Raw genomic sequence first — 15,286 nt, forward strand, 5'->3', positions numbered from 1 at the left:
GGCTGTTCTCCTAATCAAGTCAATTTTGTATCTATTAAAGAGAGGCAAGGAAAGATGCAATAAGCCTATCCTACATTTCCTATTCTTTATGCAGATCATACAATTTGGTTCTTGTTCGAATCTTTTAATCCTGACAAGGGGCTCTCAAAGGAGCTCTCACAGGCCATAAACCTATTCTCCACCACACACATCCTTCAAAGAATTAATGAGAGATCGAAGAAAGCCTGGCAAGATGGAGTTTTTCCTTTTCTCATCAGGTGGAGGAAAGGTCTGTTAGGAAGTCAGAGTCCTGTTTCTTCAGAAGATAAGGCAGTGTAGTCCTTTTGTCCCTTTGGCATGGGCCATCTACTGCAGGGAAGTCTGGTGGGTAAAAGTGGGCTGAGATGTGTGTGTTTGGATAGAACTCCAGAGCTTTCTGCATTGAGTGAATTAATCAGAACTTCTATATTCTGGATTCCTGTGCAAGTGAATGCACTTGATGTACATTGGCTGCAAGTCAAACATCTATTCTCAAAAAGAGGAAGAGTACCATTGCTGGGCAGGGAATACAGAGCCACATGAAAAATTAATTTCCAGTGGATTGATTTTTCTCTCATCAGGTTTTCCTACTAGAATAACTTTTGTTTAAAAAAACAAAACACATCATCTTCACCTGTATCAAAGAAGTTTATAAAGCTTATACATTTTTCACGTGCAGCCACCCTGAGATAATCATTTTGAAACCCCAGTTAGCAAAGTAACAGTCATGATCAACAATGCAACAATGGCAGGGAACAAAATAAGACTCCAGTGGACAAATGTAAGTGGAAGAGTTCTATGAGCACTTGGGTATGGTCCACATCATTCCATATATGAGGTTGTATTACACCCATTTTACAGAACAGTCTACTTGAAGAGGGTTTTCCAAGGTGTCCTTGCAGTAATTATTCCTTGGAGCCAAGGCACAGGGTACCCGCACAACATACCTGTACATTTAACAATTCATTGTGTTTCCTTCAGCAGAGAGATCCTTCTGCAAGGTTAAGATCTTGCAGCGTAACTGATGCAGTTGCTGAACAGTCTCATTTATCACTGGTAAGTAAGTGTTCAGTGTTGTGTTTTTTGGTTTGTTTTTCCTCTATTTGAATTTCATTTTGTGTGCCAGTCTCTCTTTCTCTTGGGTCTGTGGCATCTTCTCCTATGAAAATAATTTCATGTGTGATCCCAGTCATTTATTTATTGCACACTTCCTCAGAGTAATGGAGGGCAGAGAGGAAAGATTCTCTAGAGCAGTGTTTCTCAAAATGTGCTCCTAGGAGCCCTGACAGCCCAATCCTGAGCTTCCCAGTGCTACAGGCTACAGCGTCACTAAAATGGCCACCACTGTATCCTGCAGGACCAAGGAAACCACCCGAGGTCTCTGGGTTAGGGGACATTCATCTCCTTACCCCGAGTAAAGCCCCAGTCCCCACAACGGGGCTACTCAAGCCTAAACCAGCTAAATCACTGGTGCAGACTTGAGAAGCTCTATGCTATGCTTCTAAGCCCAACACAGAGCATGGGATCCAGCAGAGGATGCCTCTAGTCCCACCCCTTCACAGGCCTGTCCTTCCCAGCCTTCCCCCACCCAGATACACCTCCCCCCACGCCTTCCCCAAACCCCTGCATAACCCTGTGCTTACCTTTGCTGCTCCAGTGTCCAGGGCCTCCTGCACAGCTCTGGTGGGGTGGTGCACGTCTCCTGACTGACGCAGCTTACTCGAAGAGTGCTGCAGGTGTGCTTTATGGCACATTGGCCACACCCAGAGCTGGTGTTACAATCGTACCGCCAGCACTACAGTCCATAGGATTGGGCTCTGAGACACTTTCAGGAACTGCAGAAGCACACCATAAGTGGATATCATCTATTCATCAGTGAGGCACTCCACACATGTGGTAGAGGCTCCCCAAGTCTCTGAGGCTCCCCAAATCTCTCCTTAGGACTATAAAGGCTCTGGAGACAAAGAGTTTAAGAACTGCTGTTATAGACAAAGTATTCTGGGGGTCGGCTGGAGAAGTTTGAAACCACATGGTGGTGTATTATTTTATTTTGAGGATTTGACCTCACCTTTCAACGCTAACACTTCCTGCATTACTTACAAAGATGATAAGCTAATGACAACTTTGAAAAAATGTAGTTACAGCAGTACGACTGCTACTTATTTATATACATGGATGTGTGTGAATTTTTAAGAGGTGGGGAAAATGGAATTTATATATATATATATATAGCATTAACATTTTTTGATTGATGCCTTTAAGTGGAGTTTTTCGTGTATATATTTAATAATATGCACTTAAATGATTTGATAAGAAAATGGGAAAGTGGTACAAAAGTTTCCTTAAAAATTGACTTTGTTTCTTTTGCACACTAATACTGTTTTGCACTTGTACTGTTTCTGTTCACCTGTGATTCCTGTTTTAGTATTGTTTTTGGCTGTAATGCTGATAACTTGGTGTGCAGGACATCTGTCAGGGCTCTAGACTGGTGTTTCTCCTTTAGCATCTCTGTTTCCTTTCTCTCACCCCTCGCCCATGCGTGCGCGTGCGTGCGCACACACACACACACACACACACACACACACACACACACATCAGGCTGCTTGCAAAAGCTATTGTGAAATAGCAGAAGTCTCCTGTTCAGAGAAAATTGGATGTGGTCTAAAATAGCTCTTTGGATTCTGGTCCTGGTTTTTGCTACTCATGGCATTGCAGCAAACTGTTCTTACTATCCGAAAAGGCTGGCTTGAGTGAGAGTGTACGTGTGAGCATTTTTGTGTTAGTCTGTTATACGTGACAGATTGCATGGACGAGTGCCAAACCAATTCTGTTCCCAGTTTTAAATATCAATTAACTCAAACACTGTCAGAAGTCAAGAAGACAGAATCAAAAGCATTATCTGAAGGCTGAAAACCACTGGATATGTGGAAACTTCGCTTTCTAACAAACATACTACAAGTTTTTACTTTCTAACAAAAGTACTACTTTTCTTTCTACAGCAATTATGCTCTCACCTTTGTCTTTGCATATGCTTGCTAACTTCTTTTATGGTACTCGGTAAAATTTAATTGTAAACGGTGAAGATTGACTGTTTCCTTTTCAGCCTGACTTCTCTTGAGCTTTTGCACTTACTGATGGCCCCCAAAAGCCACTCAGATTCATATGCCGGTTATTTCAGATGAATATCTGCTACATTATTATAATGAATAATAAATGCATCCACCTCACTAACAGTACCTGTAACTTCTTTCTGTGCTTCCAAAGTTTGCAGCTTTATCCAAACTATAGCTTTCCTATAGTTTTCCTTCCTTTTTTCCTGAACATGTGCAAGTAATTTGTAAAGCTCCATTCTTGATCATCCCTTAATGATAACATTAATTATCATTTAACAGCAGAGTGGTACATCTAGGAGAGCTCGTTCTTCAACTGTCACAGGTGCTGAAGAGCCTACGGTAATAAACGCTTTTATCAAGCCAAATATATCTACCTTTATCAGTGAGATCTTTCTCCTTTTTTCTCCTTTTATCTTCTCTTCAGTGACAGCTTTTTAGGTCTTCTGTGGACAGCTTTTTTTTTTTTTAAGCTACTCTGTACTTACAACTCTTTGCTTGAGGTTAGATGAATGTCTTCTTTCTATGTTGTGAGAAAAGTCTTCTTTTCCTATCACTCCAGCCACAGATTGTACTTGCTGAGAAATATCTTCCCCAACCTAATTCATCCAGAATTTCTGTGGTACTGGAGTGACTTTCTGCGGGGCTTGTGATATTACATGTTGCATATCCCAACTCTTTCTGTCCCACATGCCCCCCCACACACACTTCTTATGTCCCCACGATTTTGAAACTAGCTTTTAAAGCTTTTATTTATATACATATATAAGTTCCTGGGTGGATGTTTCTCAAAATTATACTAAGTGAGAAGTAGATGAAAAGGGAATTGGACCTACCATCTATGCCTATATGAGCAGGACAATACTAGGGAAAGAAGTTGTTTCTCACAGTCCATAGTTTATCTCAAAGAGGAAATAATTACCACAGCTGGGGATTCAGTTGACTGGAATTTGCCTGTGTAAATAGTACCTATTTTGGCCAGACCTGAAGAGTTACAAAGTAGGTGGGGGGAGTATAACTAGGAATGTTAGTTGGGAGATAACTGAAGTGGGTAAGAGATTCTCAGAGCAATTGTGGAAGGGAAAAGCACTCTGTGGTCATTTAGCAGATTCGGTCCCATAGCACATTTGATTGGTAAGACCTGAAAGAAGGGGTATAGGCATGATTTGAGCCTAGATTCTAAGCTGTAGTAGGAAATGACTGGAGTTTACAACTATCTGTTGGGGGGAGGCAAAGAACACAGAAGGGATCTCACAAGGCCTCCAGAAGGGAATGAGAATCCTGTCAATCAGCTGATCTTTGAAACGTGCTAGACCTTTTAAACTCCCTAAAGCATGCTCACCTTCCTCAGTAAAGGGATATTTATGAGCAATTTTACTGAACTTTGTTAGGTAATTGGAAAGGGAATTGACAGATTCTGTCAATTGTATCAGATGTCACAGCATCTCATTGCTTAATGGTGCTTCATTCTTTCTCTAGCATTCTGAGAGCTCAATCTTCGTGGGGCTTGGCAGCACTACCCTATTGCGGTCTTTAACTTACTCTTTGCAGGGTGCGGATTCCTTGGCTACATAGGCAGATGGTTTGTTTGGTTGTTTTTTTTTCCTTCCAGAGTAGCAGCAGGTTACTTATGCATTTTAGGAGTATGAAGCTTTGAGAATACACTTAACAATGGTAATTGTACTAATATGAAAAGGATATGACTGGAGAACACTTGAAAGAAATTCTGTACTTAGATTTTTTTTCCCCCCCCCAACATGGATGCTTTGGTTTGAAGAACAAGATTGCATTGCAAACTCTCTTGTGTTGCCACTTGTTTGTCTCTAGTTCTTCCAGTTTTTTTCACTAGTTCTCTGAAGAAACCAAGGGCGTTACCCAGAGTAACGCTTTCATGAACGCAGCCTCTCTCCAAGAAGGAAAACAGCGTTCCACTTGCACAGAGGTCCCTTCTGCTCAAGCAGAACAAAAGGCTGTGAGCTCTTAGAATTGAGATGCTGCTGCCTTAGGTGTTCATTGGCTTTCAGACGGATTTCACACAATGCCACATGATTTCATTTATAGATCTAATGTAGTTGCACAGCTCTTTCGGGCTTCCTTCATCATTTCTGTCCCTAAGAAACAGTGATCATCATTCTAGCTGTTTACAGATCAGGAAATATCTCTCCTTGCTTACAAAGTAGTGTTCAAGTGGGTACTTTCTAGTATAGGTGATCACCCACTGTTGCAATTTAAAATATTCTGGCACTTATATCAATGTTTACCAGTATTCATGCTGAATCCTTGTTTCTGCTACTGTGACAGTTGGGTCCCATTCTTGTTTACTCTGAAATAAATTTCATGATGTTCAATGGGTTTGGCATGTAAATTTACTGAAGATTGCAGTCTAAAGCCATCATTTTAAGGTTTCTTTACTTTCACAAAAGGATCATAGGCATTAATCCACCTGGGTTGTTGCATAATAATTATTGCTTTAACCTGAGATGTCTGGGATACTAGAGCAATAAAGAGACATTGAGTGACATCTACAGCAGTGTTTCCTAAACTGTGAGTTGGGACCCACTGTGAGTGGGTTGCAAGCCAATTTTTGGTGGGTTGCGAAAACTTTGTGAAATTTAAAAAAAAAAAAAAAAAAAGGCAACAGGTAATCCAAATGGAGAGTGTGCTCCAGATGGAGAGACATGGCTGGATTGTTAACATAAGAACAGCCCTGCTGGATCAGGCCCTAGGCCCATCTAGTCCAGTTTTCCTATATCTCACAGTGGCCCACCAGATGCCTCAGGGAGCACACAAGACAACAAGAGACCTGTATCCTGGTGCCTTCCCTTGCATCTGAATCTGTGGTCATCTTCATCTTCAAATTTAAAATGTCACATTTTCACTAGTATTTGGCATGCTGTAGATCACGTGTGAACCCAGTTTCAGGCTTTTGTCTGGCCTGGAAGTCCCTAACTATGCATCTTGCTCTCCAGTTCAGCCTTCTGGGTACACTGGAATGACTGTAAAAAGGTTTGGGGGAACAGTCTTTGAACATGTAGCGAGAGTCTTTGAAATGTCTACACACATACTATGTGCAGGGTCTCTAGCAGCCTCAGGAGCACAGGCTCCTGATTATTATTTGTATTTATTAATAATAATCAATATAATAATTAAAATTTATCTCTCTTTTTTGTCTAGTAAAGCTGTGTGAGTTGTGATAGGTTGTTTTAAAAAGTGGGTCCCAGTGCTAAAAAGTTTGGGAAGCGCTGATCTAGAATAATGCTTCTGTGAATTGAAGCACACTCTCTGAATGCAGCACAGACGTCCAGTGGGTCCCAGTGACGTCTACTAACACGAGGGCCTTTGCAGGATGCTCTTTCTGAAGTCTGAATTCTGCACCCTGCTAATGCAAAGGCCCTTGTGTGAGTAGAACACTTCTCAGAGGGAGCCTCCATTCATAGACATCTTACTCTGGATGTCATCCTTTGTGTTGAATTTTCTTTTAAGTCCATGAAAAACAAAAAATTTAATATCAAAAAAGAAAAAAAATCATGAAAAGATTTTGAAAGAAAAATACAAGCTCCTTATTATTCTTATTATTCTTATTATTTATTCTTTATATTCTGTTTTCATCCATTGTAGCAAAAATGGATGACTTAAAAATGGATTGTGTCATAAACATCTATGAATTAGAGTCCACATCCCGTGAGCATGTACATGCGTGTATGTCATCAGTACAGAGAAAAAAGTTATTAAGCGGTGGGAGTCTTGTATCCTGGTTGCACTTCAGCATGATTTCATTTTATTTAAATAACTTATGCCTGGTCCCTTCAGTGTTTTTGTTCACAGTGCAGTTTTCATTAAAACAGCATTAATAAGTATAAAAAAACAGTGAAGATAACTCAAACATTTAAATCGGGGGTTTTCAAACTGGGATGTCGCAATGCCCCAGTCTGTGGGCCCTGGCCTCTGCCCCCTCAACGGGTGGGGGCAGGGAGGAGGCAGCGACATGATCCCCAGGATTGTGTCACTCAGGGGGCTGCAGGGGCTTGGCTGTACTTACCAGAGCCTCCTGGGGGTGTAGGGAGCCCTGCATGACCTTCTGCAGGGATGCCCAAAGCTTTAGAAGTGAAAGTGGAGCAATCACGCCCCGCCTTTGCAAAACCGGAAGTGGAGCGTGATCGTTCCGCTTTGACTTTTGAAGCTTCAGGGAGCCCTGCAGACAGTCGTGCAGGGCTCCCCGCATCCCCGGGAGGCTGCAGGAGGCTCTGGTAAGTACAGCCAAGCCCCTGCAGCACCCTGAGCAACTCGATCCCCAGGATTGCATCATCTCCTTCCCCCTGCTCCCGCTTCCTCCCCCTCGCCCCTGCAATGACTTAGAGCGGCTCAAACTCTCCCTGAGAGTTTGAAAACCGCTGATTTAAATGGTAAAACAGTATGGCAATTCACATTTCTGCACAGGTTATTAATCAGAGCAGGCTAGTTGATACTTAAAAAGTCTAAGTAGATAAGGAAGTAAGCTAAAGAAATTTTCCTGGGGAGACTGTATCACGGACAAAGTTCCAGAGCCCCAAGAGCCCATTCCTCAACCACCATCCATCTAACTTCTGTAAGTAGGGAACCAGGCGAAAAATCTTGGAGGAGGATCTTAGCATGCAGGCTGGTTCAGGCACATTGCACTGACTTTGTCTTTTGCTGCCAGGCAAAGTCTCATGCCCTGTTACAGTATATGCAATATGTGGCAATTTTAAAAAGCAGCCAGCAATCTGAGCATTCCAGTACTTTCTCACTGCATTGAACAAGTGCAAAGTGTTGCATCCGGGGATTCAGAGCCTCTAGGTTCAGTAGTAGGGGAGAACACCTTGGCAGTGAAAGAGTTTATTATCTGACCAATCCTCAGCCACCAAAATGTGGGTCACTAAAGCTTCCAGTTATTATCAGATAGTTTTTAGCGCTATGGCTTCCCACCATGTGCAGACCTTTGCCTGCATAGAATTGTTAGCTACGTATGAAAATCATCGTATGTGAAGTGATTAGCCAGGGCCTCCAAGAGGAATTGTATCGGGGGTACAAAGTTTATTTTGGGCCCCTTCCCAAAGAGGGGAGGGGGTGAAACAGTCTGGGGGGTGGCAGTGGTTATGGGCAGCACTTCTGCAGCAACTGTAGTCTTGCAGCTGTGTCCCTGAGCTCCTCTACACTCCTTCATGGCAAGCAGATGCACAAGCCAAAGAGCTCCTGGAGCAGGCCAGCTTCCTCCCAGATGAGACACTGTTAAGGAATGTACACATTCTTGGGCCTGGTGTGTGTGGCTTCTGGCTTCTAGTTGCCGCCATGTGCATCCCATGCGGGCAGTGAGTCTGGTTGAGATTGGAAAACGTAAGATCTCAGGAAATTCCTGGGCCCCCTTTCTGATCCTGGGCCCGTGTACAAATTACCCCCTTCACTCCCCTCTCCTAGCCCCTGGACTTAGCTGCCACTGGCTGTGCCAATGAACCTAAACACTCAGAGGTCTTTTTTCTTTTGCCAACAAAATAAGCCTTATTCCAGAAGGAGGCTGGAAATGGCAAAATGCTCAAATCTTTCTTTTAATCCCAGATGCTAAAGAACTGTAGTGGCATAGCCGAAAACCTGTTTGGTTGTTAAACGATGTATTTAGTTTCATACCTGCACAAGACTCAACGAATGCAGCCCCCTGGTCATACGTGGTGACCCAAAAAGGACTTTATTAAACCTTCTGGTTTTTTTGCTGTCAGCCTGAGTGTGTCTCTGTATTTGCAGCTGTTGAAGTGGAAACCAAAACTGCACATGATCCAAATTAATCAATAATAACAGAATTTCCTTTCAGTGCTTCTGTAAATTCTGGTCAGGCTTTTATACTCTTCTGCTCTTCCTGTTGCCGACAAATATCTTCCAGCTGTACTACTGCAGATATTGTTTGTGAGAATGAGACATTTCCACAAAGTAACACAATGGTAATTTCTTGCATAAACAGCCTTCAGTGGCCTATGTACATACCACACCAGGCTTACCTTCAGGCTGGGAGGAAAGGAAGGATGCTAAGGGACGCACTTATTATGTCAATCATAACAATCGAACCACAACTTGGACTCGGCCTATCATGCAGGTATGGAATTTACTGTTTAGGGAAAGCAATGGAACATTTAGAGTAAATGGTGTCATTTCTAATCTACAAGAGTTTCAGATTTCAGAATGAAAGCTCTCCATGGAGGAGGGCAGATTTCTAGGGCTATAAGTGCTTCTAACTGAAAAGGCATATTTTGACTAAGGAAGGATCTTATCTGTTCAGTACACAGGCTAGTTTCCGTATCTCAGACCAGTTACATCTGCATCACGACACACATCCACCCTTCTGTTGGCTTAATAGCATCTACATTCAGAACAGGGAAAAATTGGGGCCAGTGTAATAGGGTGATGATGTAACTAAATGAAGGACAAAATTTGCTTTTCTCACTGGCCTAACTGAAGGTCAGTTTGCAGCAAGTGAAATAATTTTAACTGTGGGTCAGTGCAATGGAACATTGCATCTTTTAAATACAGTTCACCACCAGCAATGTTTTATGCAGCTTGTCCTGCAAATATTCCCTGTTCCCCTTTACAGCAGTTTGGCACCACCAATGTTACACATAGCTCTGACAATGGACAATGGAATTTTCCCGACAAACCCAGATCTAAAGTCACAGTTTGAAGTGGATTTCAGATCCTAATTAAAAAGGAACCTAGGTAAACGTTTTTCATGATTAACATAAGTGCTAATAGATGCAGAGAAACTTAATCCATGTCTCAATCCCCAATTTTAGCCAGATCACGTCTCTCTGTAGCCTTATAAAAAACAGCAGTTAAGGAATCTGTCACAAAATGTGACAAATGTTATATTCCTTCTGGCTGCATGCAATTGGAGCACTGGATAACCACCTTCCCCAGTGCTTTGTTTCATAGATCAGTCAATGAAGACCCATCCTGGTGTGAAGATTAGCCATGGATCCACCTTGCTCAGTGGCAAAGCACATATTTTGCATTTCAGTTATATCCAGGTAGGGCTGGGAAAGAGCTTTCTCTAATAGAGAGTGGCATACGATCAGTGTAGTTAATACTGAGCAAAAGGACCCAAGGGTCTGACTTAGTATAAGGCAGTTCTCTACATTCACATGTGCCCCTGCAAAAAATACTACTAAATTAAGCATGTTTAGAATGCAATTGAAAAACAGAATTTAAACCACATATGACCATAAATAGTGGCAGGTGGAGTGTGTCTCCTGAGCAGGGGCGCATTACTAAAAACACAATTTTAGAACTGAGTACATTGTGCAGTTTGGGAAATATTTGACCTTGAAGTCATTCAGCTGCGGGTGAAGAAGAGCATTGCATACAGCTAACTTGTGTTTGCCTCTAAAATAGCTTGCTGAAGATGGCGCAACTGGTTCAACTACAAACAGTAACAACCATCTAAGCGAGCCTCAGATAAGACGGCCTCGTAGCCTCAGTACTCCCACAGTAACATTATCTGCACCACTTGAGGTGAGAAGTGCTATTTCCTGATTTAAAAAAACAAAACAAAAAGGCTCACCTTCTTCCTAGATCTCAGTTTGTTCCATCTTGTTGTTTCTTGCCTGATTTCTGTTCCCATTTTCCTGCAAACATATTGTTTCACACTCACTCCTTTTTGCCCCCAAATGGCACATTTGCATCTAGAAGTCATATATCACACTTACATTTATTTTGTATCATGGCAACGTTTTGTTGTTCTGTCCTCTCATGCTTAATAGTTCGTGTGATTCTTTTTTTCTCTTTATTGTATTGTTTTTCCTATTCATTATCTTCTACCCTTTCATGTTCCATCGTGAGTGAGTTGATGTGATTACTTCAAATCTTGCAAACTATTTAGTATTGCTTTAGCCATGTCCTTGAAATCAGAATTCTTTCTCTCTGGTCAATAAAGGACATCAGATTGTTTCCCAAACATTGGGTGCCAAATTTTGTGGTTTGAGTTTATTTACTGTTTCTCATTTCAAGAGAATTTCTTTATTTCGGTTTGCTTTATGACACTGAGTTTAAGAGCTGTAGGATTGATTTAGTTGTCTGCAAACATTTTTATATAGCTATATTTTTTCTTTTCGCTTGCAAAAAGAACACAAGGAGAGGGAGATGAGAGTTTCAAGCCCTTCTCCCTGAAGTTAGGCACCTGAATATAAGTGGCTTGATGCTCACAGGTGAGAGGCATTTCCAATGCAATATGCTGGTATTCGATCTCTGCACTAGGGAACACTGTGACTTGTCGAAAACGTTTGTGGGGAAGTCAGGAAGTAAATTTCACACTAAAAGGGCTCCTCTTAAAATAGTGCAAAGAATTCCCTTTATAAAAATCAGTTGAGAAAAATTCTTTTGACTTCTTATGTTCCGCATTCAACCTTGCCAGTGCTTAAACTGACCCTGCTTTGAAACATTCTCCTATGTCACTGTCTGTTTCCCAACTTCCTCCTTTTGTGTATTGCTTTTTTTCCCCCCAAATCATTTGCCTGTGGTGTTTATTTCATCATGCAATTAACACACCTATCCTATCCGTGGTACGCTGGAAAGCTGCATGCCTCCAGCAACAAACGGATCAAGGGTGGGACGAGAGCAGATCTGGGGGATAAAATTGGGCTATAAACAATTGCCCTCAAATTCTGGATGCGTGTGCAAAAATAGTTTGCTACAAAATCCAAGCAAGTGAATATGTATTGGATTTTTGAAAATATAGCAGTTGAAGAAAGTGCCTTTAATTTCTATACTGTCAAAACTATAAATGATAGCCATAGAGGGAAGAAGCACAGTATTAGTTTTTTATAATTAATTAATGTGCGAATTAATAATCATCATGAAGGAAACTGAGGTTAAAATTGGAGGTAGCATCATTTGAAACTGCATAAGGTCAGAGATTCATCATACCAAGTATTTAATCTAAATATTATGGTTCAGAGTGTGTTGATTAGTGTGGTAAACTGGCATAAACTATATCATTATATACCATTATACAGTGCAAACCTTTCTGTTTAATCTTTTAATTAATTGGCTGATGTTGTCTGAGCAGTAACCTCATGGAAATATTTCCAGCTTCCACAATTAGATAGAATAATTTATGTATTTTCTTGGGAATAACTCACACCAGAATTTTTAAAATCTTGCTTCTAAAACGAACCATTATTATCAGTGCTTCATCTCTACTTGTGTGCCCTCTTGCCCTTTATTCTCCTGTATATTAGCATGCACAAATGTATACTCTGCACTCCTGGTGCATGATGCATGCAAGTCATCAATTTATATGTGAACACCAAAATGCGTTCAACTTTCTGCATGCACACACATACAGATAAGTCTCCCATGCAGTCTCCTGTGTACACTCCCATATAGTCATGCAGTAGTGCCAGTTTACTAATCTCCTAACTTTCAGGTTTTTTTCTGAACCCTTCCTACCCTCTCCACGGTGCTTGCTTCCTTAGCTGATTTCCAGTCATAGTGAGAAGAAGAGCTTTTTGCAGTCAGAGTTGTTTTTGAGAGGTTTTCAAGTCATGTAAGGTAGGAAGGAAGACGATACTGTGCTTTGGAAAAGTTGCTCCCGTGAATTCTTGCCCCATCCCCCCTTTCCTTTAAAAATACGAGTCTGCTATGGTTTTATTTTCCTTTCATCATCTAGTTTTTGAGCATTAACTTTGCATTCATCAGCTGAGCCACTGTTAATACTTAAGAGAGGATAGTTTGATGCTCTGGATTTCTGGATGCTGGGGATGCTTTCTGTGGTGGAGGTGGTCAATAATGAGCCTTTGGAGAGTGCTAGGTTCCTCCTCTGCTTATTAGAGATGGCTAACTTATTCCCGTATAGGTAAACACACTGTTTAGGAGTTAGACTGTCAGCTGCTGAAGCAAAACCATTCTGTGTGTGTGTGTGTGTGTGTGTGTGTGTGAGAGAGAGAGAGAGAGAGAGAGAGAGTGCACATTAAAGTGCATTACAGTGGAAAGAATTCTGAAGTAAGCTAGTGATACAGATTATGTCTGTCATTCAGTCCTTTTATCTCAAATGAAGATCTGGGTAGACCATGCTACGTAACAAGTCTTTCACACCCTATTATAAAGATATTTGTGTGGCTTAATGCTGCTCTTTTCCTCAGGGTGCCAAGGACTCTCCTGTTCGAAGAGCTGTGAAGGACACCCTTTCCAACCCCCAGTCTCCACAGCCTTCTCCGTACAATTCTCCAAAACCACAGCATAAATTGACACAAAGCTTCTTACCTCCTGGCTGGGAAATGAGAATAGCACCTAATGGCAGGCCTTTCTTCATTGATCATAACACAAAGACCACAACATGGGTAAGATTAATTTCAAGCAGTTGTTTTTTTTTACTATCACAGACCAGGAAGCAAAACTGTGCCCATTTAACACAGGATCCCACTGATGTTAATAGATTGTGTATATTGAAAGCCAGGCATGAGATGTCAGCCATAACATTTGTGCAGAGACCATTTATGCAACTTAATAGGTGCTTTTGACAGTTCAACATGCAGCTCAGCTATTATCACACTGAATAGTAGTTTAATGGGGTGGCATCGGGGGCTAAGCTATCATTTATCTGATGATCAAACCATATGATCCTAGAATCATAGGATTTAAAATCTTTGTGTACTTTCTACTAAACAGTGTATGTAATACTTCAAACATCTTGCTGCAAAATTCAGTAACTAAATGTGCCCTAGAACCCCAGAATTAGTGTTGAGGTAGCTTTGATATGACAGTTATTGCCATAGGTTATAAATATGTGATAGGTTGTTATGTTGTTGCTATGTTCTTCAAGTTATGTTCTACAATGGCATTTTTGTCATTACAGGAAGATCCACGACTGAAATTCCCAGTACATCTGAGATCAAAAGCTCCTTTAAACCCAAATGACTTGGGTCCCCTTCCTGTAAGTTTCCGTGTTATACGTTCACACCGATGCAGCCTTTCTGCCTGCTGCATGCAGGGGTAGATTTATGTGCATGGTGGTAGCAGCATGTTTTTGTTTCTAGCACTGGTGATCCTGGATTCTGTGCCACGTGGGGCCAGGACTGCATAATGCCATGCCCCCCATCAGGGGCCTTCTGAGGGCCAGAGGAGGCCACACGCAGCCTCCTCCAGAAGTTAAACATCTGGTTTTCACCCAGAAAACAGTACTGCACTTTAAAGGCACTCTGAAGGCCTTAGAACAGGGATGTCAAACATAAGGCAGGATGAAATGCAGCCCCCATAAGCATTTTATCCAGCCCCGGTTCTCCCAGTGTGGTACTTGGGATGCCTTATATCTTGAAAATATGAACAAGATTTGCACATCTTTCATTGTGTCATTTACAGCTAATGAGTTTCTATGTGAGAACAAAGTGCTTATTTCTGGCCATCTTCTGCTTAATGATGTCACTTTCTGCTTAATAACGTCACTTCTGGCCCTCAGCAGGCACATCAGTGTTAACTGCAGCCCTCTGTATGGACCCCAGCCTTAGAAGGCCTTCAGAGGACTGCAGAGGCTGCATGTGGTCTCCTCTGGGTGGGGCAAGGAGGGCAGCAGTGGGGGGTTGAGGAAGGCAGTGCCACCCGCAGAAGCGTGGCGCCCAAGGATATTTACCCCCTTGACCCCCAAGTGTACACCAGTGGTTTCTAGTACTAACAGCTTCACTGTGAACACAATCAGTTCCCTTAAATCTTCTTGTAGCACTTTTTCTTTCTACAATCTTGACTTGTAGACTAGTCACTTCACTGCTTAGCTGCAAAGCCTGCCCATTTAGCTATGGCAGACTAATGCCAAAATCAGTCGGAGCCAAAGGTTAAAAGCACTTCAGATACTCTGTTGTTGGGTCTAGAGTTTGGAAGGGTGCAACTTGTTGCTACCAAATGAAAAACAAGAAATAGCACCGCAGGGAAGCATGGCACTCCTCATTAGGTAATCTTGCTAATTTTTTAAGGTATTAGACTGCAGATTTACTTTTTGTGCATGTGGCATTTGGTTTTTGTGTTATTTGTACATATCATACATATTTGTATCCTAATTTACACATGGAAATGAAAGTTTTCAGTGTCCATGCTGGGGGGGGGGGGAATAACCCTCTGAGAGGCAAACATTTCATACTTGTACATGTAGCCAAAGGGCATTGTTGGTTTGC

General features: G+C 41.8%; 1 protein-coding gene across 9 annotated transcripts in view; it reads left to right on the plus strand.

Annotated features, from left to right (window-relative positions):
• NEDD4L (NEDD4 like E3 ubiquitin protein ligase) overlaps positions 1 to 15,286 on the plus strand; it is a 267,298-nt gene that overhangs the window by 206,453 nt on the left and 45,559 nt on the right. For 5 of the 9 annotated variants that reach the window (XM_066616668.1, XM_066616669.1, XM_066616670.1 and 2 more), the window contains 5 exons: positions 1,000 to 1,074; positions 9,097 to 9,228; positions 10,521 to 10,640; positions 13,268 to 13,465; positions 13,981 to 14,058. In XM_066616668.1, the coding sequence (XP_066472765.1) occupies positions 1,000 to 1,074; positions 9,097 to 9,228; positions 10,521 to 10,640; positions 13,268 to 13,465; positions 13,981 to 14,058 (603 nt within the window). The remainder of the gene's footprint in view (positions 1 to 999; positions 1,075 to 9,096; positions 9,229 to 10,520; positions 10,641 to 13,267; positions 13,466 to 13,980; positions 14,059 to 15,286) is intronic. The other 4 variants (XM_066616667.1, XM_066616665.1, XM_066616663.1 and 1 more) reach the window with 3 other exon arrangements.

This window comes from Tiliqua scincoides, chromosome 2 (assembly GCF_035046505.1).
Source record: "Tiliqua scincoides isolate rTilSci1 chromosome 2, rTilSci1.hap2, whole genome shotgun sequence".
Taxonomy (NCBI): Eukaryota; Metazoa; Chordata; class Lepidosauria; order Squamata; family Scincidae; genus Tiliqua; species Tiliqua scincoides.